The 25,616-nt window shown below is 47.7% G+C and overlaps 1 protein-coding gene across 4 annotated transcripts in view; it reads left to right on the top strand.

Moving 5' to 3' along the window:
- CFAP57 (cilia and flagella associated protein 57) overlaps positions 1-25,094 on the top strand; it is a 78,521-nt gene extending 53,427 nt beyond the window's left edge. For 3 of the 4 annotated variants that reach the window (XM_070368308.1, XM_070368309.1, XM_070368310.1), the window contains 5 exons: positions 662-778; positions 2,311-2,445; positions 2,528-2,671; positions 9,051-9,180; positions 14,228-25,094. In XM_070368308.1, the coding sequence (XP_070224409.1) occupies positions 662-778; positions 2,311-2,445; positions 2,528-2,671; positions 9,051-9,180; positions 14,228-14,439 (738 nt within the window). In that variant the 3' untranslated portion in view covers positions 14,440-25,094. Of the gene's footprint in view, positions 1-661; positions 779-2,310; positions 2,446-2,527; positions 2,672-9,050; positions 9,181-14,227 lie in introns of those variants that run through there. The other variant, XR_011463749.1, reaches the window with a different exon arrangement.
- Positions 25,095-25,616: the final 522 nt, after the last annotated feature.

Below are 25,616 nucleotides of genomic sequence, written 5' to 3' on the forward strand. Positions count from 1 at the left end.
TTTTTGGATGAGTACCCAGAAGTAGGATAGCTGGGCCCTCTTTTAATACTTCTATTCCTAATTTTTTGAGGGATCTCCATACCATGTTGCATAGCGGCTGCACCAATTTACATTCCAATGAATACTGCACAAGAAGTTCCTTTTCTCCACATCTTTGTTAATCCTTATAGTTTCTTGCCTTTTTGATAATAAGCATTCTAACAGGCATGAGGTGATATCTCATTGTGGTTTTGATTTGCATTTCCCTAACAATTAGTGATCAGTCCTGGGTGTTCTTTGGAAGGACTGATGCTAAAGCTGAAACTCCAATACTTTGGCCACTTCATGCGAAGAGTTGGCTCATTGGAAAAGACTCTGATGCTGGGAGGGATTGGGGGCAGGAGGAGAAGGGGACGACAGAGGATGAGATGGCTGGATGGCATCACTGACTCGATGGACAAGAGTTTGGGTGAACTCCGGGAGTTGGTGGTGGACAGGGAGGCCTGGCGTGCTGCAATTCATGGGGTCGCAAAGAGTTGGACACGACTGAGCGACTGAACTGAACTGAATTGAACTGAACAATTAGTGGTGTTGAACATCTTTTACCATGCTCATTGGCCATCTGTATGTCTTCTGTGGCTTACTTTCTTATTCTTGACTCTTTCCCCGCTGCTTTCTATAGATGGAAGCTGAACTGGAGCGTTTCCATAAACAGAACACACAGCTAGAGCTGAACATCACAGAACTGTGGCAGAAATTAAGAGCCACTGATCAGGAGATGCGCAGAGAGAGACAGAAGGTATGAGGATTTTCAGAGTCTGGCAGCTCTTGGATGCAAGAGCTGGCACCTGTCTGCAATGGGCAGCTGGCTTCCAAGAGACAGAGCCAGCCCATCGCTAAGATACATTCCCATTTTAACTCGCATTCTTTACTTGCTCACAACCCTGGCCTATTTGAGGCTCATGTAAATTTACGTGACTGAATCCATCTGAGACTATAAAATGGCTTTGGGTAGAGCAATCAAGGAGGTGGAAGGCAGGGTTATAAGGATGCTTGCAACACTGGCTTGTGCATCCTGGGAAGGAGCATGCTCAGAGAGGTCCTCTGTAGTAGGTTTTTAAAGGCTTGACTACCAAAACAGTGTGAGTTTAAGGGACCTCAGAGATCACCTGTTCTGGTCTCTCTGTAATAAACAAGGAAAGCAAGGTCAGAGAGATTATGAGATTAGAAACTTCACCCAGAACTCATAGCTATTTAGCACATAGAGGCCAGTGCTGGAAACCCAGTCTTCTGGTCCTAGGCCAGGACTTGGCTGCACCCCTACCCCCTGGTGGTTCAGACGGTAAAGCGTCTGCTTACAATGAGGGAGACCTGGGTTCAATCCCTGGGTCGGGAAGATCTCCTGGAGAAGGAAATGGCAACCCACTCCAGTATTCTTGCCTGGAAAATCCCATGGACGGTGGAACCTGGTAGGCTACAGTCCATAGGGTCGCAAAGAGTCGGACCTAACTGAGCGACTTCACTTTCACTTCACTTTCACCCCCTGGCATAGAGCACCTCATAGTGTTGGTAGAATCAGATGGAACTTTTCCATCTCCCACATCAAGCCTTGACTCTGGACTTGATAATACTAGAAGCTGCAGAGCTATCACCGTGAACTGACACAGATCCTGCCCTTTCCAAACTGAAGAGGTTAACAGGTGATTTATGATGTGTGCATAATAATTAACTGTGCAAGGTAGAAAATTATGGAGCATGATTAAATGGGCTGTAGGAGCAAAGAGAGAAAAGAGGCTCTCTAGGTCATGGGTAGGGGAAGATGGGTACCTGAGACAGTATGGTGGAAGAGCCCAAATTTACAGATGAACCATTCTGCCCAATTTTGTCATTCTCTTCCCTACCCACTCATTCATAGCAACCCTTAGGAAGGAGAAGCACTGGATGAGCTAACTAGGGGGCAGGGAAGCCCTGGCCTGGGATCCGCATGAGGGAATTAGTGCTCTCCGTCCTGGCTCTGAAAGGAGTAGGTGACCAGTGGTACCTCCTTTAGTCTTTTAAGGCCTGTGGTCCTGGAAGAAATCCAGAGCCAATAAAGAAATCCATGTGTGCAGCCTCTTAAAGACGCGAAACTATTCAGGCCAGGGGCATGGGAGTTCAGTGCCTCCCCGAGGGCTCGTGTGCCCCTCCTGATCTCTGGGCCCCATGTGGCCCCTGGCAGTCAGTGATGAGTCCCAGATGAGCTGTTTCTTGTCCCTTTAAGCAGCCACGAGGCTGCAGCCCCTGTCCCTGGAGAGTCCCTGCAGGGCCAGAAGTAAATGCCTCTGCTCACAGGAGTGGGACTTGGAGGCGCTGGTCAAACGGTTCAAGACGGACCTCCACAACTGCGTGGCCTACATCCAGGAACCGCGGCAGCTGAAGGAGAAGGTCCGCGCTCTCTTTGAGAAGTACGTGCAGCGGGCAGATATGGTGAGCTCTGCCTCCCACCCCTGCCCTCCCCTGTCCTCTGGGCTCTCCCCTCCCTCGTGGCTAACCCCTTCTGCCCTGTCAGGTGGAGATCGCGGGGCTGAACTCAGACCTGCAGCAGGAGTACGCCCGTCAGCGGGAACACCTGGAGAGGAACCTGGCCACTCTCAAGAAGAAGGTGGTCAAGGAGAGTGAGCTGCACCGCACAGATTATGTCCGCATCATGCAGGTACCCACACGCGCCCTCGGAGACCAAGCCATCAGAGATGAGAAAGTCTGCCAAGGGCCCCTCCGAGACCACTGTCCTCAGGGCTCCCCCAGTGTCCGAGGGAGCCACTAGCTTTCTCCAAAGTTCCTTCTTTGACTCATCTCCTCGAACCTCCCAGAGCTCATCCTGGCGGTGACCATGGCCCAGAACCCCACCCAAGGAGGTTTTCTCAGCATTTTCATGCCTACTCCTGCACTTCCAAGGCCCATTCGTTTCTGCCCCATCTCTCTTCACCAGGCACCTGTTTCCTTTTTCAACCCCCTCATCTTCATGCAGAGCACTCCTGCACCCTGCCTCAGGCCTCTCCTTGACCCCGTTTCCTCTGGACCTGCATCCACATGACTTTAGCTCTCCAAGTCACTCCCTTCCATCTCCTCTTTTCTGTTTCCAACTCTTGTTTCACCTTACTTTGCCTTGCTGTTTTTAGTCTGCTACCTGTATCATATGATCCCTGCTGGCCAAGTCCTCTCCGGGGAGCATGGCCAAGTCTTTTGTCCTCTCCCGGGAGCATGCCTGTCGCCTCCCATCTCCTCTGGCTTTTCTGATGCCTCAGGTCCCAACTCTTCTCTTGGGTCCAGAGCCAACTACACCAACCCTAAGGGTTGTCCTCCCCCTGATTTAATGAGGCCTCCCAGGACCCTTCCTCTGGCTATTCAGAGAGCCTAACCCCATTACTACCGCTTCCACTCAAGTACACTATCAGGACTGCCAGGCAGGATTCTGCTGCCAATTTCTATCTGGGTATCAGTATCATCTGAGGCAGTTAATGTGAATTAATAGTAAGAGAAAACATCAGAATTACGTTTATAAGGCACATATCTTTTAACATTTGTATTTCCTTAATGCTATAATTTAAATACCAGAATGGGAATGAACTGCAGTTGGACTATAACAAATCAGTTCCGAACACAGCTGGGAAGAGCACGGTGCCATCTAGGCCAGACCCAGGCATGGTGGGCCTCATGCCACCATGCCCCTGCCCATGGCCCAGCTCCTGAGTCCTGAAAGCAGCCAGAGGCCCAGAGATGGAAGCGGATCCAACAGATGGGACTCTTCACAGCAGCTGATACACTAGGGGTATTGAGCCATTGCTAGGGGTAGGAGCCATTGCTAGGGGTCTTGAGTATTCCCTAGCTTGGAGAGGCCCCGTGGATGCTGCAATGCAGCATGCAGGGCAGGGGGACCAGGTGACTACAGGAGAGGTTGTCAGCTAGAGACACTGCTGAACTCTCGTCTGTGATTTACCGCCAGAGCACAGGCCTAAGGGGTCCTCCAGGGGCTGTGTTCCTCTCTCTGTGCCAACCAGGCCCCCAAAGCAAGTATCAATCCCAGGAGAAGAAGGAAAAGGAAAGAGGGCGGAGACTACAGGATAGATAAGAGTAAGAGTATCAGCAGGAGGCTGCTCAGGGCTGGCAGAAGGTCCCCCTTTGGCTCCCCCATCCCCCAGGGACTGCCTGCCCACTCCTGCTGAGCCAGGGTGAGAGTCAGGGGAGCAGAAGCAGAGTTGACCCAAGCAGGGGACTCTGACAGCAGGCAGAAGAAGCCGTCAACAAGGAGCTCCTTGGAGAGTGTTGGCTGCAGCGGCATCGTAAACCTGCGTGCTGCAGAGCCCTGCAGATGCATAGAAGTGCTGCAGACAACCACAGGGGGCAAGAGAGGGGTCAGGATACAAGGCTCTGGGGCCCCACCATCCCCTCAACCAGGAAGACGCCTTGCTTATTTCAGTGGGCTCTGTGTAGGATTTTGTTTGGAGGACATAAAAGAAACTTTGAAAACCTCTATTCTAGATGATAAAAATTGTTTCCTTCTTTGATCTTAAGGGCCAGGCAAGGTGTTGGGGCGGCGAAGCATAGCCTTGCCTGAGTTCAGAGCCCGTTTATCCTCCTGCTAGCCACTCTTGCTGGCAGGTTCGGGGGAGGGGAGATGACTTCAAGTTCTCCAGGAACCACCTTTCTATCTGTACAAAGAGGAGAAGATGCCAACCTCAGCCAGTGACTGTGAGGATTGAATGAGCTAACTAACGTAAAGCATCAGGCACTGGCCCTGTACAGAACAGGGGTTCTAAAAAGGCAGTTTTCCTTCCCTTCTCCTGAGCAAAAGACTTACTCAAAAACCAAGGCAAAATCCAGTAGGAGAGCCTAGGAGTCCATCACAGCATGGACTGGGGGTACCCGTGAGCTGGGGGCATGGAGATAGGATGGTGCAGCCAATTCCAGATCTCCCAGCTGGTGGCCTGGGGCACCCGCTGCCTTGATACATGTTTGTAAGGAACTGCATCTACAGGAACCAAGGCCCTGACACTGAAGTCTCAAAGGGCCGAGGAAGGCTGGGGCAGATATGGCATCTGAGCGAAACTTGTTAGAAGACACGGAGAATGAAGTCACTGTTTCATCTGTATGTTCAGACAGGAGCACTTGTCACTTATTCTCATGCATGCTTGCAGATATGAAAATAAGATTTGCAATAGAAAACAAATATCTAGGAAACATACTTTATTCATTCAGGGCACATGTTTTGCGAGCTTCTCACATGCCAAGCTACAAGCTGACCATGGAGGATTCCCAGATGAATGTGAAGACTTGCCTACTCTCATGGGGCTCACCTAGGGGAGTGGAGCCCGACACAAGCAATCACTGCTCCACACCAGGCATGTAGTCTGGCCAGCGCACTGGAGAAGCGGGCTTTAGCTAGGGGGTGTGGCATTTGAGCTAGGCCTTGAATGGTGAGTAGAGGGAGTCAGGGAGCAATGGAGGAAGAACCTTCCAGGCCAAGGATACAACCTGAGAACAGTCAGAGAAGAGTGAGACCTTTGGGGTGTTTGGGGACCCTGGAATCCTCTGACCTAACTTTATACTAGAGCATGGGGGCCTGCTGGAATGGTGGGTAGCTTAGGGTCGCGTTGAAGGGGCTTTTTGTGTCACACCAAGAAGCACGCAGTTTATCTTATAAGCTGGTGCCACCCAAGTTTTATTAAGTAGGTAGGGGTGTTATCTGTTCTGGAAATGTTACCTCTATGGGCAGAAGGGAAATACCGGTAGGGAAAGGCAGGTGGCAGGAAAACCCTTAAGAAGATGACTCTCGTGTTAAAGAGAGATGCCAGGCCTTGGGAGGGAAGGTTGTGATGTCAGAAGACATTTCAGAGTAGAGATGATGCGTAGAAATGTCAGGTTGGATGTGAGAGGAAGGCTGAAAGAGAAACAAAGAAATGGTTCACTTGTGCATTTAGGCAAGTGGTGACCCCACCAGTTTGTGGGCTCAGGAAGGACACCACTGGATGCGGGGCTCCCAAGTTTCTGGAATAAATCTGTTGCCTACTTTTTGCACGCTAACCAGACGCTGCTGTATTCTTAAAGATGTCAACCCAAGGTAGGCCAGTAGGGGGTGCTCTAGGTATTTCCTCTCCATGCCCTTCTTCCTGGGAGTCTGGAGTTCAATGTCATTCCCATCTGGAGCTTTCTGGCGTTGTCCTCAACCAAAGGCAGTCCTGGACAGCTTGGCATAGCTTCTTCATTCAGAAGGCTTTCTATCTAAACAGACCTTGGCATCCCTGAGTGTGTCTCTTTCACATAGCCCAAATCCTGGTGCTCAGGGAATCAGGGTTAGATTTTCCCTGCCAGAGGAGCTGTGGGAGGTGGGGGAGGGGGAAAGCTCTGAAGGATTATAGGAGTTTTTATAGACCATCCTGACCAAGGAGGGATCCGGAACAGAAGGCTCAGGAAGTCTGTTGCATTCACATTGTAATTTCACAAAACTACTCAAGGTATATACAGTTGACCTCAGTGTGACCTCTGGACTCCTCAGAACATGGGCCACACCAGAAAGCCCTCTGGTACTTTTATACTAAGACAGCCCCACTTGTACTTTTGTGAGCTTCCTTGGCCATCATCCTGTGTGAGGTGTGGCTGGAGGTGATGTACATCAGTGGTGAGAGCAGCAGAGCCTGGGAGGCGCCTGTGGGTAGACACAACCAAATCTGAATCCCAGCTCTGCCCTCCATGCACAGCCTTGGATTCCTCTTCTGAAACTGAATCTCATTACAACTTTCTCTTAAGGTGGTTAGATAGATCAAATGATGTCATGTATGCAAAGTATCTGATATGGTGCAGGAATCTAGTCAGCCCTGAAGTTATTATCTTGTTGTTATCATCATCAAGGGCTTCTCTGATAGCTCAGTTGGCAAAGAATCCACCTTCAATGCAGGAGACCCAAGTTCGATTCCTGGGTCGGGAGGATCTGCTGGAGAAGGGATGTGCTACCCACTCCAGTATTCTTGGGCTTCCCTCGTGGCTCAGCTGGTAAAGAATTGGGTGGCTCAGTGCTTGCTCCCTCTTAGCTCTGGGCCTGAAATACTCTTCCCTATCCCCTGCCTCCACAAGGAGGCTTCCTTACACTGGTGACCCCCCCCTCACTTCTCTACATTGGTCCACGCTGGACCCCCACGTCTGGCATAATAAGCACCTAATAGGCTTCCCATTTTTGTGAATGAATGAACAGAGCAGAGGAATCAGGTTGCGCTGAGTCCTGGGCCTCAGTGATGCTCTAGTGAGGACTGAGCCATGTTCTGGAGACCCGTCTAGGAGGCCATAGAGCTGTCCAGGGATGGCAGTGGGGTCAGAAATGCGTATATCAAAAGGTTGCAGCCAGAGGTCCCAGTCATGGCCACAAGGTTGTCAGGGTGGAGGGAATGGCAGGGGCTCCATGTGGGGCCACCACAGTGGCAGAGGAGACATGCTGAGAGCTGGTGATGAATGAACACGAAATTCAGTTCAAACACAAAGTCAACAGGATTGAGTGACATGATGAATAGAGATTGCCTGGGAAGAAGTACCTTAAAATGTTTCTGAAGAGAACTGTGGAAATGGCACTTTTAGTCTCTGATCTTTATTCTGATAACTATTACTTTATTGAATGAGGCAGAGGACGTGAAACTAAGTGACCTCAACTAAGAGGAGGTGTGGAGAGAGCCCCTGAGCAGGCTGGTGTCCCCAGGGGTTCCCTGGGGCTCTCTGAAGACTCCTTTCTACCTGGTGTCCCCTGACTTTACCCCTTGATTTGTAATTTCCTCATTAGGAACATTCATCTTATTCAACTTGGCATCTTGCATTAGTTATTCATTTGCTTATCCCTTCCACAAATATTTATTAAGAACCCCTTATGGGTCAGGCAGAGTCCAAGGTCTTAGAATCCAATGAATACATATTTAATTCATTATGTCATGATATAAAGTCAGCAGGGAAGAAACAGAGCATCGGAAAGAAAATGTGGGCTGTGCATCTCCAAGGTTTGGGCTGTTTAAAGGGGTTAAAAATGAGGAGAAAACCTGCTGACTTTATCGAAAAATAGGCACAAAGCTGAGCCTGAGAGAACAAAGAAGTGGCAATAATTGGGCATTTCATCCAAGAGAAAGAACATTTTTTTTTTAAATGAGGAATAGTGAAATTAAGTGATATACTATAACTCTGAAGGCAGATCTGACCTGCTTAGATGAAGAGGCGCTGGAGGGAGGGCCTGCCAGAGTGTCTGCCGTTCACATCCTCCTAACAGAGAAGGCTTATCCCACTGGCTCAGGATCACCCTGTCCTCTGGGCTCGGACTCCCCACTCGCCACTCTGAAGATGGACTCCCCAGCTGAAGCACAGAGCATTTCCAGAACTGGTCCATCCTAGGTAGATTTGGCCAGTGTTTGCTGCGTCAGTTCAGTTCAGTTCCTAGGAATCCATCCTGGTCACTCAGGCAGGGCTAAGTGCCTTTGCTGCGTCCCGCTCCTCCATCCCAGTAAGGTGGCCATCTCACTAAAGTGTGCCCAGACCCCTCACCAGACCCTAAGCTCTTCAAGTAATGAATGGAAAAAAGCAAAGTGTAGTACAGCACTGAAGAGCTCTGAGCTCTGGGGCCAAACTGGGTCAGAATCCTGGCTCTGCCACATATTATCTATATAGTTTGGGTAAATTATAGCACCTCCCTGTGCCTTGGTTTTCTCGGCATTCTGTGGTCATAACAGAATCTACGCATTGGGTTATTATGAAACTTCAGTGCATCGAACCCATGAAAAGCATTGTTGTTGCTGCTGATGGGAAGAGCCTGGATGGATGGGAATGGTGCATACTGTCTGTATCTTAGACTGCCAGAGTCCACCTGAAGGTGAGTCAACTGATAACCTCAAGAGACCAATCCACGAGCCAGAATAAAGACTCATGCCACCAGAGGAACCAGAGATGTAATCTAGAGCCAGGACCAACCCTGACCTTCCCCTACACCCTCAGCCCCAGGCCAGGGGAGCTCCTGTGCCCACTGATCACTTATCCATCTATACTCACTCTCTCCTCCTCCTTTTCAATAGGAAAATGTCTCCCTGATCAAGGAGATTAATGAGCTCCGCAGAGAGCTGAAGTTCACCCGCTCCCAAGTCTATGACCTTGAAGCAGCTCTGAAACTGACCAAGAAAATTCGACCAGAGGTTTCAGAGACAGGTAATATCATCAGTGGCCAAGAAAGACAGGCACTGGGATCCAGGGGACAGAGGCAGCCACAAACAGGTCTCCTCTTGGCTTCCAAAGCTGCCTCTCCCAAGCTTCCTCCTGCATCAGGCCACACCCACCCCACGGCCTTCTGGGCACCTCTGCATGCCACGTGCCTGCTCCCCAAAGGCTTTGTGAGGACCCTACTGCATTCAAACACTCACAAACCCAAAATCCTTGGGGTTAGATAAGGTTTCAGAATTCAGGATCTTTGAGATCTTAGGAAGAACGTACTATATATACTATACGTAAGTATACTATACATTATATAACGTCCCTAGAGGAGTCTGGGGCAGTGCCCTGAAATCAAACATATTAGTCTTTCTGTAGAGAAACATATGAATATTCACACTCAAGTTCATGAATCTTTAATGCTTTCCATTTTTAAAGTTTTTAGCATTTTACAATTGTGGGTAAGGGACTGTGGATCTGTACAAAGAAAATAAAGGCAAAAAGAAGGACCAGAAACTATTTAAAGGGAGAGCAGGAAGAATGACCCTAGAAATGTTAAACAAGTTAGTTATTGCAGTTATAAAGTTCCTCTGAATTTCTGATAGCCAAGACAAAAAGGGGAAAAATATTATACTTTATATACCTCTTGTATGGAGAAAGGACGTTTTTTCTAGAGAAGCAAACCTTTCTCTGGTACAAAATTCTATGAGAAACTTAATACATGGAGCCTTATGTATTATATATAATACATAAGCCTTATATATAATACATAAGCCTTATAATAGATATAAAATTGTGTGTGCATGCTAAGTCACTTCAGTCATGACTGACTCTTTGTGAGCCTATGGACTGTATAGCCTGCCAGGCTCCTCTGTCCATGGGATTCTCCAGGCAAAAATACTGGAGTGGATTGCCATGCCCTCCTCTGGGGAATCTTCCCTACCCAGGGATCGAACCTATGTCTCCCACAGCTCCTGCATTGCAGGCAGATTCTCTACCATTGAGCCACCAGGGAAGCCCATATATATGATCATATGTATAGACTTGTCTCACATGCCATTTTTGTTCGAGTTGGAGAGAAGTTGAGAGGGTCAACTCTGTGAGTAGTACAGGAAGAACAGTATCAACTGTAAAGAACTGACATGAGCGTACCACATGTGTCAACATGGCTGAGAACCTGACTTCTTGGAGGTGAACCCATCTTCAGTTAGAAGTGATGCATAGATGCGTCTGTGAATAATTGCAAAACTTCTCTTTTAAAAAATATTTCAAATACGCCCGCGCAGTCTAGCAAATAACCACTTGAGACCTCCTCAGGATGCTGTATGATACAGCCAGGTTCTTCTTATTGCTGCTGGGTTGGCCAAAAAGTTTTTCGGGGGTTTTTCCATAAGCGCTTCAGAAAACTCTTAACAAAATTTTGGCGAACCCAATACAGTAGAAACTGTCAGACATAGACAGAAATTGAGAGAAAAGTCTAATGAATTTCCACAAATCCATTCCCCAACTCAAACAAGGGTCAGCTCCTGTCACTCTTGCTTCCTTGGTCTCTCCAGCCCCAACCCACTTATTTCCTGCCTTTTCCACAGTAGGTTTTTCTGGAGCAAATCAAACATCATGTCACTTGTTTCATAGAGCTTTACTCAAGGGAGATTTCATCTCTCCTAGTTGAAGACAGGTATTACCAATTGTCTGCCTTGAAATGAAGAAGGCTGGCTTCTGATTTTGAACATGAGGCCAGCAAAACAAGTTAGCCCCAAATACACATTCCCAAGTTGTTTAAAATTAACCAGTTCATTTATTAATAGTTTTAAACTAGGCAAAGGCAAGCGGTGCAGGCCCAAGAAGGTGGATAGGCTGATAGGCCTTTGTGTGCGGTACCTTCGCAGGGTTGCTACTCTCCCCAGGGCTCCAGGGCTTGACTGAGGAAATGGTTACCAGGAACACTGAGTAACACAGGGAGGATAAAAGGTCAAGAGTCTAGAAGAAATAGAGAGCCTAGAAAGATCAAGAACCTAAGAACTGCAGCAAAGAGAAGACAGAAGGAGCAGAGGCAGAAAGAGAAGCAGCCAGACTTCACCTGGAAAGGATGAATGCCGAATGCTGGCCCCATCAGACCAATTAGAGGTCCAAGGCGAGGCTGCCCACTGGCCATTGCCAACCACTTCCTCTTTGGTTAGCAATCTCTCTCTTCCTTGGCCATCATCATCTGTTCATTTCTAGTTTTTCCTCCAGGGAAGGGGTCGGCAGTGGATAGGAAGGAGACCCCTCTCCCACTGAGAGGGAGAAGCTTGACTGCGGTACGGGAGCTGGAGACATCATTTCTCAGTTAAGAAGGTGGCAAAGTCATTCGTTAAGGGCAGAGGAGAGGGTGGATTTGACAATAATTTCTTGGATATGATGCCAAAAGCACAGGCAACAAAAGAAAAAAATATAATAAACGAGACTGTCAAAATTTAAAACTTCTGGGCATCAAAGGACACAATCAACAGAGTGAATAGGCAACCTATGGCATGAGAGAAAACATTTACAAATCATAAGTCTAATAAGGGGCAATGTCCAGGATATATAAAGAACCCCTACAACTCAAAAAAAAAAAAAATCACCTGACTGAAAAATGGGCAAAGGATTTAAACAGACACTTTTTTCCCCAAAGAAGATACACAGATGGCCAACAAGCACATGAAAAATGCTCCGTATCATTAACAATCGGGGAAATGAAATCAAAGCCACAGTGAGATACTGCCTCACACTCACTTGGATGGCTACTGTCAACCAAACCAAACCAAAAAGAAAGAACCAAACAAACAAACAAACAAACCTGGAAAAGACTAAGTGCTGACAAGGGTCTAGAGAAACCGAAACACTGGTGTACTGTTGATCTGAACGTAAAGCAGTACAGCCACCATAGGAAACAGTAAGGTGTTTTCCTCAGAAAATTAAAAATAGAACTACCATCTGAACCAGAAATTGCACTTCTGGGTTTATACCCAAAAGAAGTGAAAGCAGGGTCTCAAAGAGATATTTGTAAACTCAAGTTCACAGTGGTGTTATTCACTGCCAAAAGGTGGAAGCGGCCCAAATTTCCATCAATAGATGGAATGGATAAATAAATATGGTGCGTACATGCTAAGTCGCTTCAGTCGTGTCCGACTCAGTGCAACCCTTTTGACTGTAGCCCACCAGGCTCCTCTGTCCATGGGATTCTCCAGGCAAGAATACTGGAGTGGGTTGCCATGCCCTCCTCCAGGGGATCTTCCCAACCCAGGAATCGAACCCGAGTCTCCTATGGCTCCTACACTGCAGGCAGATTCTTTACTGCTAATCCATTGGGGAAGCCCTAAAATGTGGTATACTGCTGCTGCTGCTGCTAAGTCGCTTCAGTCGTGCCCGACTCTGTGCGACCCCACAGACGGCAGCCCACCAGGCTCCCCCGTCCCTGGGATTCTCCAGGCAAGAACACTGGAGTGGGTTGCCATTTCCTTCTCCAATGCATGAAAGTGAAAAGTGAAAGTGAAGTCGCTCAGTTGTGTCCAACTCTTAGTGACCCCATGGACTACAGCCTACGAGGCTCCTCCGTCTATGGGATTTTCCAGGCAAGAGTACTGGAGTGCGGTGCCATCGCCTTCTCCCAAAATGTGGTATAGAATGCAATGAAATATTATTCAGCCTTAAGAAGGAAGGAAATTCTGACATGTAATATAGATGAAGCTGAGGACATTATGCTAAGCCAGACCCTAAAGAACAAGTACCACATGATTCCACTGATCTGAGGTACCTAGGGTCGTCAGATTCAGAAAGACAGGAAGCAGCGTGGTAGCTGCTGAGGCTGCAAGCAAGGAAGTCGCGGAGCTATATAATGGGTATGAGGTTTGAGTTTTTCAAGATGAGAAGAATTTTAGAGACTTGTTGCACAACAGTGTGGATGTACTTAACACTACTAAACAGTACATTTAGGAATGGTTAAGAGAGTAAATGTGATGTCATATAGACTTTATCACAATTTTCTTTCTAAGTGGGAGAAAGGAGTTGGAGTAGGGATTGAAGTTCCTGAGTGCCACTGTAGGATATGAGAGTTTGCTGATGTACATAAAGTCCGTCTTTTGGAAACCAAGAATTCGAATCTCATATGTTACTTTTACAGGTAGTGTGCAGCAGGCCAGATGTGAAAGTGGAGACCCTGGATGGTCGGGTTATCTCGGGTTTGTGCTAGGCAGGGTACCTGGGAGCAGAGCAACAAGGCATCTAGTATATCAAAGTTGCTGTCATGATGACAGAAGAAACTCACCGTGGGTCTAACTGGACAGAAAAGGGAGTGAATCTAAGAGGAGCCCATTTGGTGGGTAAAACATGGAGCTGTCCAAGAAGATGAGCTCTAAATTCAGCCAAAGAAGAGGTGAATGGAGCACTGGACTGAAACACCCTGGACGTGGCGAGGGAAGGGAAGGCACAGAGCTGGCGGGCAGGCCAAGCACGTTAATGGTGAGAGTTGGACCTTGTGAGGCCCGGCAGTAGGATGAGCCATGGACACCGGCATTGCGCAGGAGGATGGCAGCACAGAGGCAGGAGGAGGGCTGAGGGTCTCCAGGGATGTCCTCAGGGAACATGCGTGGGTGACCACAGCAGGAGGCATCTCCAGGAGCAGGTTTACATGAGGACGGGCAGCTTCGAGGCCAAGCTGTGTCAACAAGGAGAGCAGCACCCTCTCTCTGTGGGGGTGTGGGGGATGAGCAGCGCGCATGGAGGGACCTCAGAGCAGGCAGACTGGGGGGATCAGAAGAGGGGCCGGGCTGAGGTCAGGCTCCGCATTTGCCGTATCACTCCAAAGCATGTCTCTTCACTTCTCCACTGCTAGAGGGTGAAATGGCTCCTCTCTTTATTCCTAGTGTCTGGGATGGTATGTCTACCCCATAATAGGTGCTCCATGAACAAGTATAGGGGTGGGGGTCGGGGCTGGTGGGGGAAGGAAGGATAAGCTGTGTCTGAAAACCTTTACAGCAGTCCGGGGACAGACCTCCCAACCTTAACCCTGCCCTGTCCCCTGCAGTGTCCAGCGAGGACTTGCCCAGTGTCCCTCCCACCATGAGGTTGAATGTGCAGGAAGAAACTGGGAGAATCATCGAGATGCAGCGCCTGGAGATCCAGCGCCTGAGAGACCAGATCCAAGAGCAAGAGCAGGTCCCCGGCTTCCACCCCTTGGCCGGGATGCAGCTGCCGTCCCTCAGTGAAGAAGCAGATTTAAAGGCCCAGACCAAGTGACACCCTCTGGTGAGACGTCTCCAGCCTCTCCAGAAGGTGCTCCATGTGCCTGTCCTGGACTGACTCTGGGCTGCAACCCAGACCACACGAGCCTCTTCCCCAGGCCCTGGGGAATCTGGGACACAGGCAGAATAAAGGTGTTAGCCCACAAGCACGTCCAACTCTCCGCTTAGCCACGGAGCCAGGGAGGGGGGAAAGGAAAGAGGGACCCTGAGGCCCAGGGGGCTTCTGCTCACCCAAAGCTGCCGCTGCCAACCCCTGTCCAGGCACCTGGCTGCCCACCCCTGCAGAGATCCCATACCCCTCCCCGCACCACGCCTCAAGGGCAGGGCTATCTGTTACTTCTGACCTGCTTTTTCCTCTGCCAGATGCATCAGGGTCAGACAAACCTTCCTATGTTTTCTTCTCACTTATGAAACTTAGCGAGGTTTTCTGAGGATTTTCACATCTGTGTGAAAGAGTAGCATTAGGAGCACGGCGCCGTTGGTAGCGTTCCCCGACGTCTTCCATCACCTGCAGACCCCGGTGGTAGGACCATACGCAGAGCTCTGCCCTTCCTTCTCTTACCCCCCATGCCTCTCTGCACTTGTCATCCTCAGTCTGCAGGGCCCTGCCCCGCTCCTCCATTTCTGGGGGATGCCTTTTCCCCACAACCCTACACTGGCTGGTCCAGCCGCACGCACCAGGAAAGGTGGGTTTTTGTGCACTAAGAACCCATATGTCTTCTCCCACCTGGAGAAGACACCCTTCTAATACCCAAATAACAAATATGAAGCCCCCAGTCTCTGCTGCCCCACTGGTTGTCTTAAATCTGGCATCTCCAAGGCATCTTCCCATCTTTCCCAATCTGCTTTACCCCAACTCTGGGCACTGCTCTTGAGTTAGTTTCCTAAGTAAGAGCTGAGACAGAACTGTGAAGCTTGCCGAGGCTCTCCCGAAGGTTGAGAACAACAAAAGGAGATGCAGAGCAGAGGCCCCAAAGCAAAGTCTGCATGGATCTCTCTCTCTCCTGAGCGACTCCCCACCCCCACCCCTAGCCCACACCGTTTTGCAGGGGCCAGCTTATTCCCTCCAGACCAGGGTTCACCCAGCAATGTCCCCTGCCCACAGGGAGACCAGGCCCAGAACATTATCATGCCGAGAAGACGGGCTCTTCTGGGAACTCAGACTTCTCCATCCCAAACTAGCTTTACCCTCTTCCAAAGAAACTGACTCGGAATGAGGTTGGGGAGGTCAGTAGGGCCAGATGGTGGGGATCATGAAGGCACCTTACAGGTCGGGGACCATCCAGAGGCCACCGCTGAGCCACTGAGAGTCACTCCCCACTGCTTCCCAAGCTTTGCCAAATAGGCCTCCTTTCAGTCCCTGCCAAATTCTTTCTTGCCTCTGGGTCTTTCCACATACTGTTTGCTCTGCCTGATATCTTGCCACCTCCACCCCTCGCTCAGTGAGCCTCTCCTCATCTATCAGGTCATAGCTGAAATGTCACCACCTGAGAAAGACCTTCCCTGATCCCTTCCTCCCCCACTCCATTGTCTTCCCTCCTAGTGAAAGTGAGAAAAGTGTTAGTTGCTCAGTTGTGTCCTCTTCCAATGTGCCCTCTTTGTGACCCCGTGGACTGTAGCTCACCAGGCTCCTCTGTCCATGGGATTCTTCAGGCAAGAATACTGCAGTGCATTGCCATGCCCTCCTCCAGGGATCCAACCCCAGTCTCTTGCATTGCAGACAGACTCTTGATCATCTGAGCCGCTAGGGAAGGCCCCCTAGCCCTCCCTATGACATATCCCTTCAGTGTGATGCTGCCTCCCCAGGCTCTCCATTTCATGGGGCAGGGGCTGTCTGTTTTCAAAGTTCACTCCAGAGCAGAGCTTTGGCTAAGGGACCCAACTGTGGTGGCAGGGACCATTAGGAGGGCTCCATGACCAACCGAGAGGACAGCTGCTGGGACCAAGATGGTGACCATGGACATTCAGAGAAGAGAGTTCTTTTGACTTGAGGACTAAAGGGAGTTATCCAGGCAAAGCAGGAGGGAGAAGGACCCTGCAGGGGTAACTGGGGCTCTTCTGAGGGCCAGAAGGAAAGTCACTGGCTAGAGTGTCCCAACGTTCAGGTGACAATTTTTTCACCTTAAAAATGGCTTAGGATGAAGATGTCACATTTCACCTACAAGATGGGTCTTATGTTACTGATGAAGTAGCTGGCACGGGGTCAGGATTACAGCCTGGTTTGCCCAGAGGCATCCACATCCCATGCTCTTAACCTGGGACTGGAGAGGTGCCCAAACAGAACACTGGGCCAAGCGGTGGAGGTTTCAGAGTTTGAGGCCCATAGCGTCTAACGCGGAAGTCAAAGGAGCAGACGACTCTGACGCTAAACTCACCTAAGCCCGTGGCTGGCTGTGGTCCACTGGGGAAGGAAGAGGTGGGGAAATCCCAGGCCGAGGGAGAGCCCCACCCACACGCAGAGCCTGGCACCTCGGCCACCAAGTCAGCAGGGCACTTTCTCAGCTGCACAGGGGTGAGCACAGCTTCCTGCTGGCAAATTTGGGACCAAAAGGACAATCTTGTTTATGTCTCCATGTTGTTCTCTGATCGATGTACAGTTGATTTAAAGTGTTGCATTGGTTTCCACTGTATAACATAATGATTTAGTTATACATGTGTGTGTGCCTGCCAAGCCACTTGAGTCGTGTCCGACTCTTTGCGACCCCATGGACCATAGCCCGCCAGGCTCCTCTGTCCACAGGATTCTCCAGGCAAGAATACTGGAGTGGGTTGCCATGCCCTCCTTCAGGGGATATTCCCGACCCAGGGATCAAACCCACGTCTCTTAAGTCTCCTGCATTGGTAGTTATGTTCTTTACCACTAGTACCACCTGGGAAGCCATATATATACATATTCTTCTTCTTATTCTTTTCCATTATAGTTTATTACAGGATATTAAATATAATTTCCAGTGCTATACAGTAGGACCTCATTGTTTATCTGTTTTATATATAACAGTTCATATCAACCAGTCTCAAACTCCTAATTTATTCCTCCCCCAGCCTCTTTCCCCTTTGGAAACCATAAGTTTGTTTTCTATGCCTGTGAGTCTACTTCTATTTTGTAAATAAGTTCATCTGTGTCATATTTTATATTCCACCTATAAATGATATCACATGATACTTCTTTCTCTTCCTGAAATACTTCACTTAGTATGATAACCTCTAGCTCCATCCATGTTGCTGCAAACTGCATTACTTCATTCTTTTTTATGATTAAGTAGTATTCTATTGTGTATATACACATACTACATCTTCTTTATCCTTTCGTCTGTTGGCAGACGTCGTTTCCAACGTCTCTCTGTTCTGTCTTCCATGTTTCTATACCAGACTGTTGGGTGGCATTGGTTAGGTGGCATTGCTGAGTGGCTGCTGCTGCTGCTGAGACTTCCCTTCACTTTGCCTAAGCTGACTCCATGGGGAGGTTCCCACCCCACTGGTGCCACCTTCTCCTTCACAGGCTCCCTTGAGCCAGTTGAGCTCTCACTGATGGAATGGGCCTGGCAGTCACCTCTGCTGGTCACCCAAGCGCCTAGGCATTAGCATATGGACTCTGCTTTTGTTCTTCTGGTTACAGTCTACTGGGGATCCACTCAATGCTGGTGTGACAGCTGTGCCTTTGGGGGCTACCCTCTTTCTGGATCCCAGACATCCTTTGGCTCTCCTCCCCTTCATCTGGAGTCTTAGCGTCAGTGGTGGCCAGACAGGGTGAGCTGCTCAGCTGAGACACCTCTGCCATCCTCTTCTCCCAACACTGAAGACGCTGCCCTGTAGGAGCTCATACATCGGTGTCTGCCTCTCCCTACTGCTTCGTTTGCTTGTTTTACAAATTAACATTAGGCTTTATTAGAGTCTCAGGCAGCGCGGGGATGGGGCAAGAGATACACTGCAGCATTCATAGGCACTTCTATATTCACTGAACCTGGTCTTGGGAGAAGACACACAAACATGGCAATTAATGGAAATGCAACCCTAGAGGCATAAAAATATTTCAGTAACATGGAGTTGCTAGAAAAACACATTTGAGAAAAATGGAAAAACCTGAGGGTCGCTCTTGCAGAGTCAGAGAGAGGAAGATTGCCATTAAGGATGGAGTCATCACAGAAACCAAATGTTGCTTCAGAACAAAGGGAAAGGATGGGCTTCTCAGAATTCCTGTTGTTATTCTCAAAATTAAAAAACCAGTGTGATAAAGGAATAGCTGACCTCCTACATATTGCCCACTCAAGGAATACGTTTATTTTTGGTGATTAAAAACCTGTTTTCTAAAAGGTTTTTCTGTAGGAAAATATGAGGATTTGCTGAATTTAACCTCCCACTTTCCCTCAAAGATAATATTTATTATTTTGCTCTTCTATTAAAATTCATCTCAGCGATGCAAATAGTCATAGGTTATTTACTACTTGCCATGTTAGAATTTTTAACCGATTTACAAGAATGAGATTTAAATTACTTGTATTTGTCTCTTATAATGTAGGATTAAATATTCTAAAATTATTACTCCCAAAATCATAAAAGTTGCATTATATTAGATATTTATAGTCATTATTGCTTATCAATTATTAATAAATATCATCAATATTTCACAGCAAGTACTATGCTATGAAAATATTTGCAGGTGTTTGATAGTGTGACTGGTTTTAAGCCTAGAATAGTTTTCTAGTCTGGTTTTTTTTTCCTCTTTTCAACAGTCCCTTCCTTTGCGAGAATGAAATCCCCTCACCTTATTTAGAAAATTGTGGATCATCAATTGTTTTGGTTATTTATTGTTATATCTAAAGCTACACCAAAACTTTGCAGCTTAAAGCAACAGCTTTATTTTGTTTATCACTTTATGGGTCAGAAGTTCAAGAAGGACTTCCCTGGATATCTTGTCTCTGCTCTAAGTGGTATCAGCTAGGAAAGGTGACTGAGGCTGGAATATGGCTCACTTACATGGCTGGCAAGTGTTTGTACAGTAAGTCCCCTTCATATAGACAAGTTCCATTCTGAGAGCAGGTTCAAAAGTCCGATTTGTTTGTAAGTCCTACAAAGTTAGCCTAGGTATCCAACTAACACAATCAACTATCCAGTACTTTACTTTAATAGGTTTATAATAGTTTTCACACAAATAATACAGAAAAAATTAAAAATAAACATTTTTAATCTACAATAGTGGAGGTGATGGAATTCCAGTTGAACTATTTCAAATCCTGAAAGATGATGCTGTGAAAGTGCTGCACTCAATATGCCAACAAACGTGGAAAACTCACCAGTGGCCACAGGACTGGAAAAGGTCAGTTTTCATTCCAATCCCTAAGAAAGACAATGCCAAAGAATGCACAAACTACCCCACAATTGCAGTCATCTCACATGCTAGCAAAGTAATGCTCAAAATTCTCCAAGCCAGGCTTCAACAATACATGGACTGTGAAATTTCAGATGTTCAAGCTGGTTTTAGAAAAGGCAGAGGAACCAGAGATCAAACTGCCAACATCTGCTGGATCATGGAAAAAGCAAGAGAGTTCCAGAAAAACATCTATTTCTGCTTTATTGACTATGCCAAAGCCTTTGACTGTGTGGATCACAATAAACTGTGGAAAATTCTGAAAGAGATGAGAATACCAGACCACCTGACCTGCCTCTTGAGAAATCTGTATGCAGGTCAGGAAGCAACAGTTAGAACTGGACATGGAACAACAGACTGGTTCCAAATAGGAAAAGGAGTATGTCAAGGCTGTATATTGTCACCCTGCTTATTTAACTTCTATGCAGAGTACATCATGAGAAACACTAGGCTAAATGAAGCACAAGCTAGAATCAAGATTGCTGGGAGAAATATCAATAACCTCAGATATGCAGATGACACCACCCTTATGGCAGAAAATGAAGAAGAAAGACCCTCTTGATGAAAGTGAAAGAGGAGAGTGAAAAAGTTGGCTTAAAGCTCAACATTCAGAAAACGAAGATCATGGCATCTGGTCCCATCACTTCATGGCAAATAGATGGGGAAACAGTGGCTGACTTCATTTTGGGGAGCTCGAAAATCACTGGAGATGGTGACTGCAGCTATGAAATTAAAAGACGTTTGGTCCTTGGAAGAAAAGCTATGACCTACCTAGATAGCATATTGAAAAGCAGAGACATTACTTTGCCAACAAAGGTCTGTCTAGTCAAGGCTATGGCTTTTCTAGTAGTCATGTATGGATGTGAGAGTTGGACTGTGAAGAAAGCTGAGTGCCAAAGAATTGATGCTCTTGAACTGTGGTGTTGGAGAAGACTCTTGAGAGTCCCTTGGACTGCAAGGAGATCCAATCAGTCCATCTTAAAGGACATCAGTCCTGAGTGTTCATTGGAAGAACTGATGTTGAAGCTGAAACTCCAATACTTTGGCCACCTGATGCGAAGAGCTGACTTATTTGAAAAGACCCTGATGCTAGGAAAGATTGGAGGTGGGAGGAGAAGGGGATGACAGAGGATGAGATGGTTGGATGGCATCACTGACTCAGTGGACATGAGTTTGGGTAAACTCTGGGAGGGTGATGGACAGGGAGGCCTGGCGTGCTGCGGTCCATGGGGTTGCGAAGAGTCAGACATGACTGAGCGACTGAACTGAACTGAATCTACAATACCTTGAAAAGTACAGTAGTACAGTATAACAGCTGGCATACAGAGGCTGGCATTGAGTCAATAGGCAAGAAGAGTTACTGACTGGAGGAGGGAGAGGCGGTGGGCGATAGTAAAGCTGAAGGATGGTCAGCAATGGGAGACAGAGGGCAAACCGCACTTTCACTCACGGGTGACGTTGATGGCACAGGTTCTGGTTCCTTGCTGAAACCAAATGCACGTTTGCATCTTTGAAAGTTTGCAACTTGACGTTGGCATGTAGAGGACTTACTATGTTGTCTGTCAGCCCCAAGCTCATTTGGGAAACTCAAGGACCTCTACGCTGAAATGTGTGGACCTTCTCATAATGGAAGCTGGTTTCAACACCTAAGAAATGTACATTTTATTTCTTTTTAGTCCTGGGCTTGGAAACTGGCATTATTATAACTTCTTCCATGTTGTTGATCAAAGTGGTCAAAGTGGCCAAAGACCCACTCAGATCCAAAGAGAGGAGGCACAGACTCTCCATTGCTTCTTACAAAGTGTAACAAGCCATTACCAACCAGCAGGTCCCAGCAAGTGTGGAAGGGGGACTGGGGAGCCTGGGAATATCTGCATGTTCAGCTTGGACCCCCAACATTCACTGTTCAGGATCTGGAGTGAGAGATGAGAGAGGAGGCATTTCAGGGTTGAACATGAATGAACCCCAAGGGTTCTAGGGCTCATTCTCCCTGAGCTCTGTTGGGGTGAGCTTCCTTAGGCCTTGGAGGCTCTGGGGCCTGCTTATGCTCAGGGCATGTCTGAGATGCCATCAAACTCCCCACAGCTGAGCAAAACTGGGGAGCAGATTCTCAAGGAAGGAAATGTGCTGTGTGCCAGGCAGCAGGAAGGGCTAGCATTCTTGATCACCTATGATGACCAGTCACGTAAAAGAATCTGTATTTATTGCTCATCTAGTATACGTCACATGGTGGGATTTGGTGGGGCAGCATGTGTAGACTAGTATTGCTAATGTATTAAAATGTATGCCCTAATGTATTAAACGTAGTAAAATTGGGACCATGAGATTATAGTTCTGAACAGACAACTTATGAGTGCACTTCTTTGTTCACAAAAAACAGAAACCAACTCTAGCCAGTTTAAGCAAAAAGGAGAGTTTATTGTCTAGCCCTGGGGGTGTGTCATGGAATCTCAGGGCTGAAATACAATCAGGTCTTGAGAAGGACTTGAACTAAGACCTGGGACGTAGCTAAAATCACCCCCTCTCTTATTCTCGACTCTTTGCAGACCTGCCTCGTATTGCCAGTTCAGCTGGCAGAAGGGAACCCTTAGCATCCTGTGAGTACATGCCATAAAGCTGACATGGAGTCTCTACTCTGACTTCAAATTGCCAAAGGAGACTGTTTGGCTTCCCAGGTGGCACTAGTGGTAAAGAGCCCACCTGCCAGTGCAGGAGACGCAAGAGACTAGTGTTTGATCCCTGGGCCGGGAAGATCCCCTGGAGGAGGACTGGCAACCCACTCCAGTATTCTTGCCTGGAGAATCCCATGGACAGAGGAGCCTGGCAGGATACAGTCCATGGGGTTGCAAATGTCCATAGGGTCGCAAAGAATTGGACCCAACTGAAGCGACTTAGCGCACACACACAGCTTGAGTCTGGAGTTCACTTCTATCCAATCAACTGTACCCGTAGTGCTGGGTCACAGAATGGAATCCTGGTTACTGGGGTTCATTCCCAGAGTGAAGTTGGTCATTGTGAGCAGGGTAGATACTCCAAAAAATGTCTATCTGGGGCAACTGTCAGTCATGGCATCTGGAGTAAGGGCAGAGGGGATGGAGCCATCAAAGACCTACTGTTGGACCTGTGCTTTGAGCCCCTCGTCCTCCCACCGCCTTTCAGGGTAACAGGGACAGGACTGCTTTTGCTCACTGCTGGCTCCAGCACCTACACAATCCCTGATCCAGAGAAGGGGAACAGTAAATGTTTGCTGGATGAATTATATTCTTCATTCTCACCCACAGCTGTTTAGACTAAGTACTATTGTCCGCTTTTTGCAGTCTTGTAAATGAAGAGATTGGGACACACGGAGGTTAAGCCATTTTTCTAAGGTTGCACAACTAGAGCTGGGACTGGGACCTTCAAGGTCAATCTAATTTTGAAACCAGAATTTTCTCTACTGTCCATGTGTTTTCTAAACACCTATATTTGCCAGGCCTGTTCTAGGGGCTAGGATCTCTCTACACAAATCTCTCTCTTCATGAAACTTATCTTCTAGTGGGGTAGACAGACAATATTCCAGACAGATAAGAAGAATATATGGCATATTAGACAGCAAAAAGCTAAGGAGAAACATGAGAGAATAAAGGAAATCAGAGAACTAAGGGCAGGGAGATAGGAAGTATGTGAAAGGCTGTGATTTCTTTTTTTTTTTTACTTTTTAATTTTGTATTGGAATATAGCCAATTAACAATATTGTGATCGTTTCAAGTGGACAGCAAAGGGACTCAACCAAACATGTACATGTGTCCATTCTCCCCCAAACTCCCCTCCCATCCTGGCTGCCACCTGACATTGAACAGAGGTCCCTGTGCTATATAGTAGGTCCTTGTTGATCATCCACTTTAAATATAACTGTTCATAAGGTGCATAACTCCCTCACTATCCTTTCCCTCCCTCTTTTTCCCCTGGCAACCATAAGTTCCTCCTCTAAGTCTGTGAGTCTGTATCTGTTTTGTAAATAAGTTATTTGTATCACTTTTTAGATTCCCCATTTAAGGGGTGTCATACAATATTTCTCCTTCTCTGTCTTACTTCCCTCAGTACAACAGTCCCCAGGTGGGAAGGCTGTGCTGTTAGACAGGATAGCAGGGGGGGAAAGCTCCCTGAGAAGGAGCATTTGAGCACCTTCCTGAAGAAAGGTGAGGGAGGGAGCCCAAAGGAGGAAAGTGTTCCAGGCAGAGGGAACAGTTAGTGCAAAGGCTCTGAACAAGCACAGGCAGAAGAGAGACAGCAGGGGATGAAATCAGAGAAGGTGTTAGAGATGGTGAAGTCAGAGAAGGTGTTAGAGATGGTCCCAAGATCCAGCCTGCCTCTCCCCTTTTTCCTTGAAGGGAAGTCATCACTCGGGCTATTTCTCTGGGTAAGATAGGCCATTGGAGGGGTGACATTGGAGGCACACCAGTGACATTATCTGCTCGAACCATAACAGTATCACTGCAGCTTACTGGTGAAGAATAGTCTGAGGTGGGAGCTTGGCCCAAGCAGGGAGGCTGGGCTGCAGGGCCTCTGCCTTCTCCTGGGTCCTCCCACTGGCTAAGGGATCAGTTAGGATCTACACCTGCACTCTCTGCCCACTGTCACCTCCTTCCCCTGCCTTCAGTTACCACCCATCTGAGCTGTCCCAGCGGCCTCTGCTTTGGGGACAGAGTTCAACAGCCCTTCGAGGAGCCTGCCTATCCACCTTAACTCCAAGTTATTCGATAGACCCATAATGAGAACAGAGTGTCACTTGACCAATGTTTAAACTGAAGAAGCTTTTAGGCTTTGCTCCCTCCGCCCAGAAAAATTCCCTTCAAATCCCCAGAGGAAGCGGGGCAGGGACGGGGGGGAGGGTGTTGGGCAGGGGGCGAATCTCATGACTTACCCTGTCTAGCTCTATTCAGGACAGCTAGACCATGGGTCTGGCTGGAACTGGCCCCTCGCTGGAACCAGGAAGAAAAGGAATGTCAGAGGAACAAGAGGAATACACAGCCACTGAGTCCTGCCAGGCCCTTGCTGCATGCCCGCCCCAGGGCAGGAAACTCTGTAATGTTTTGCGAAGTAGTAAAACCACATATTTGTCCCAAGGTCCAGCCTGCCCCTTCCCCTTTTTCCTTGAAGGGAAGTCATCCAGTAAAATATCTGCAAGCCATACCTGGAAAGCTTTAGACAGATGGCTAGTCTGAGCTGAGGTGCACTATAAGTATAAAATACACAGACAAAAGATTAAAATAGCTCAATCACTTGTGTAGTAAAATGAAAATATCTGGGGCTTCAATAAAAATTTTAATGTGTTCATTTCACATTTCTTTTTAATTTTTTCACGTGGTTACTAGATAATTTTAAATTACGTATGTGGCTTGTGTTATATTTCTACTGGACGATGCTGCTGTATAGTTATGACCATGATCTCTACAGACAAAGCAATGGACGGGTCCAGCATAATGACTTTGTGAGCTGATGATGGAAAGAAAATGTTGATTTTGTCTTTCTTGTGTGTTTCATACACACCAGAAGGAAGAGAGAGCGGGAGGTATTACAGGGGGTTCAATCCAGTCTAAAGCCACTTCCAACCAGCCCCCCTCACCCATTATGTGGTGTGTGGTGCCAGATTCGCCCATCAGAAGCAGAGCCCTGCCAAAGTTCTTGTTATACTTCAGAACCCTCTGTGAGTACCTCGAGTAAGTCCAAATGCCTCGCCAGGGCATTCAAGGCTTTGTGCCCCTGAGCCAAACTTGTCTTTCCAGCTTCATCTTACAAGCTCCCTGCGTAAAAACTCCACATCCGGC

This window comes from Bos mutus, chromosome 3, assembly GCF_027580195.1.
Source record: "Bos mutus isolate GX-2022 chromosome 3, NWIPB_WYAK_1.1, whole genome shotgun sequence".
In the NCBI taxonomy this organism is placed as follows: domain Eukaryota; kingdom Metazoa; phylum Chordata; class Mammalia; order Artiodactyla; family Bovidae; genus Bos; species Bos mutus.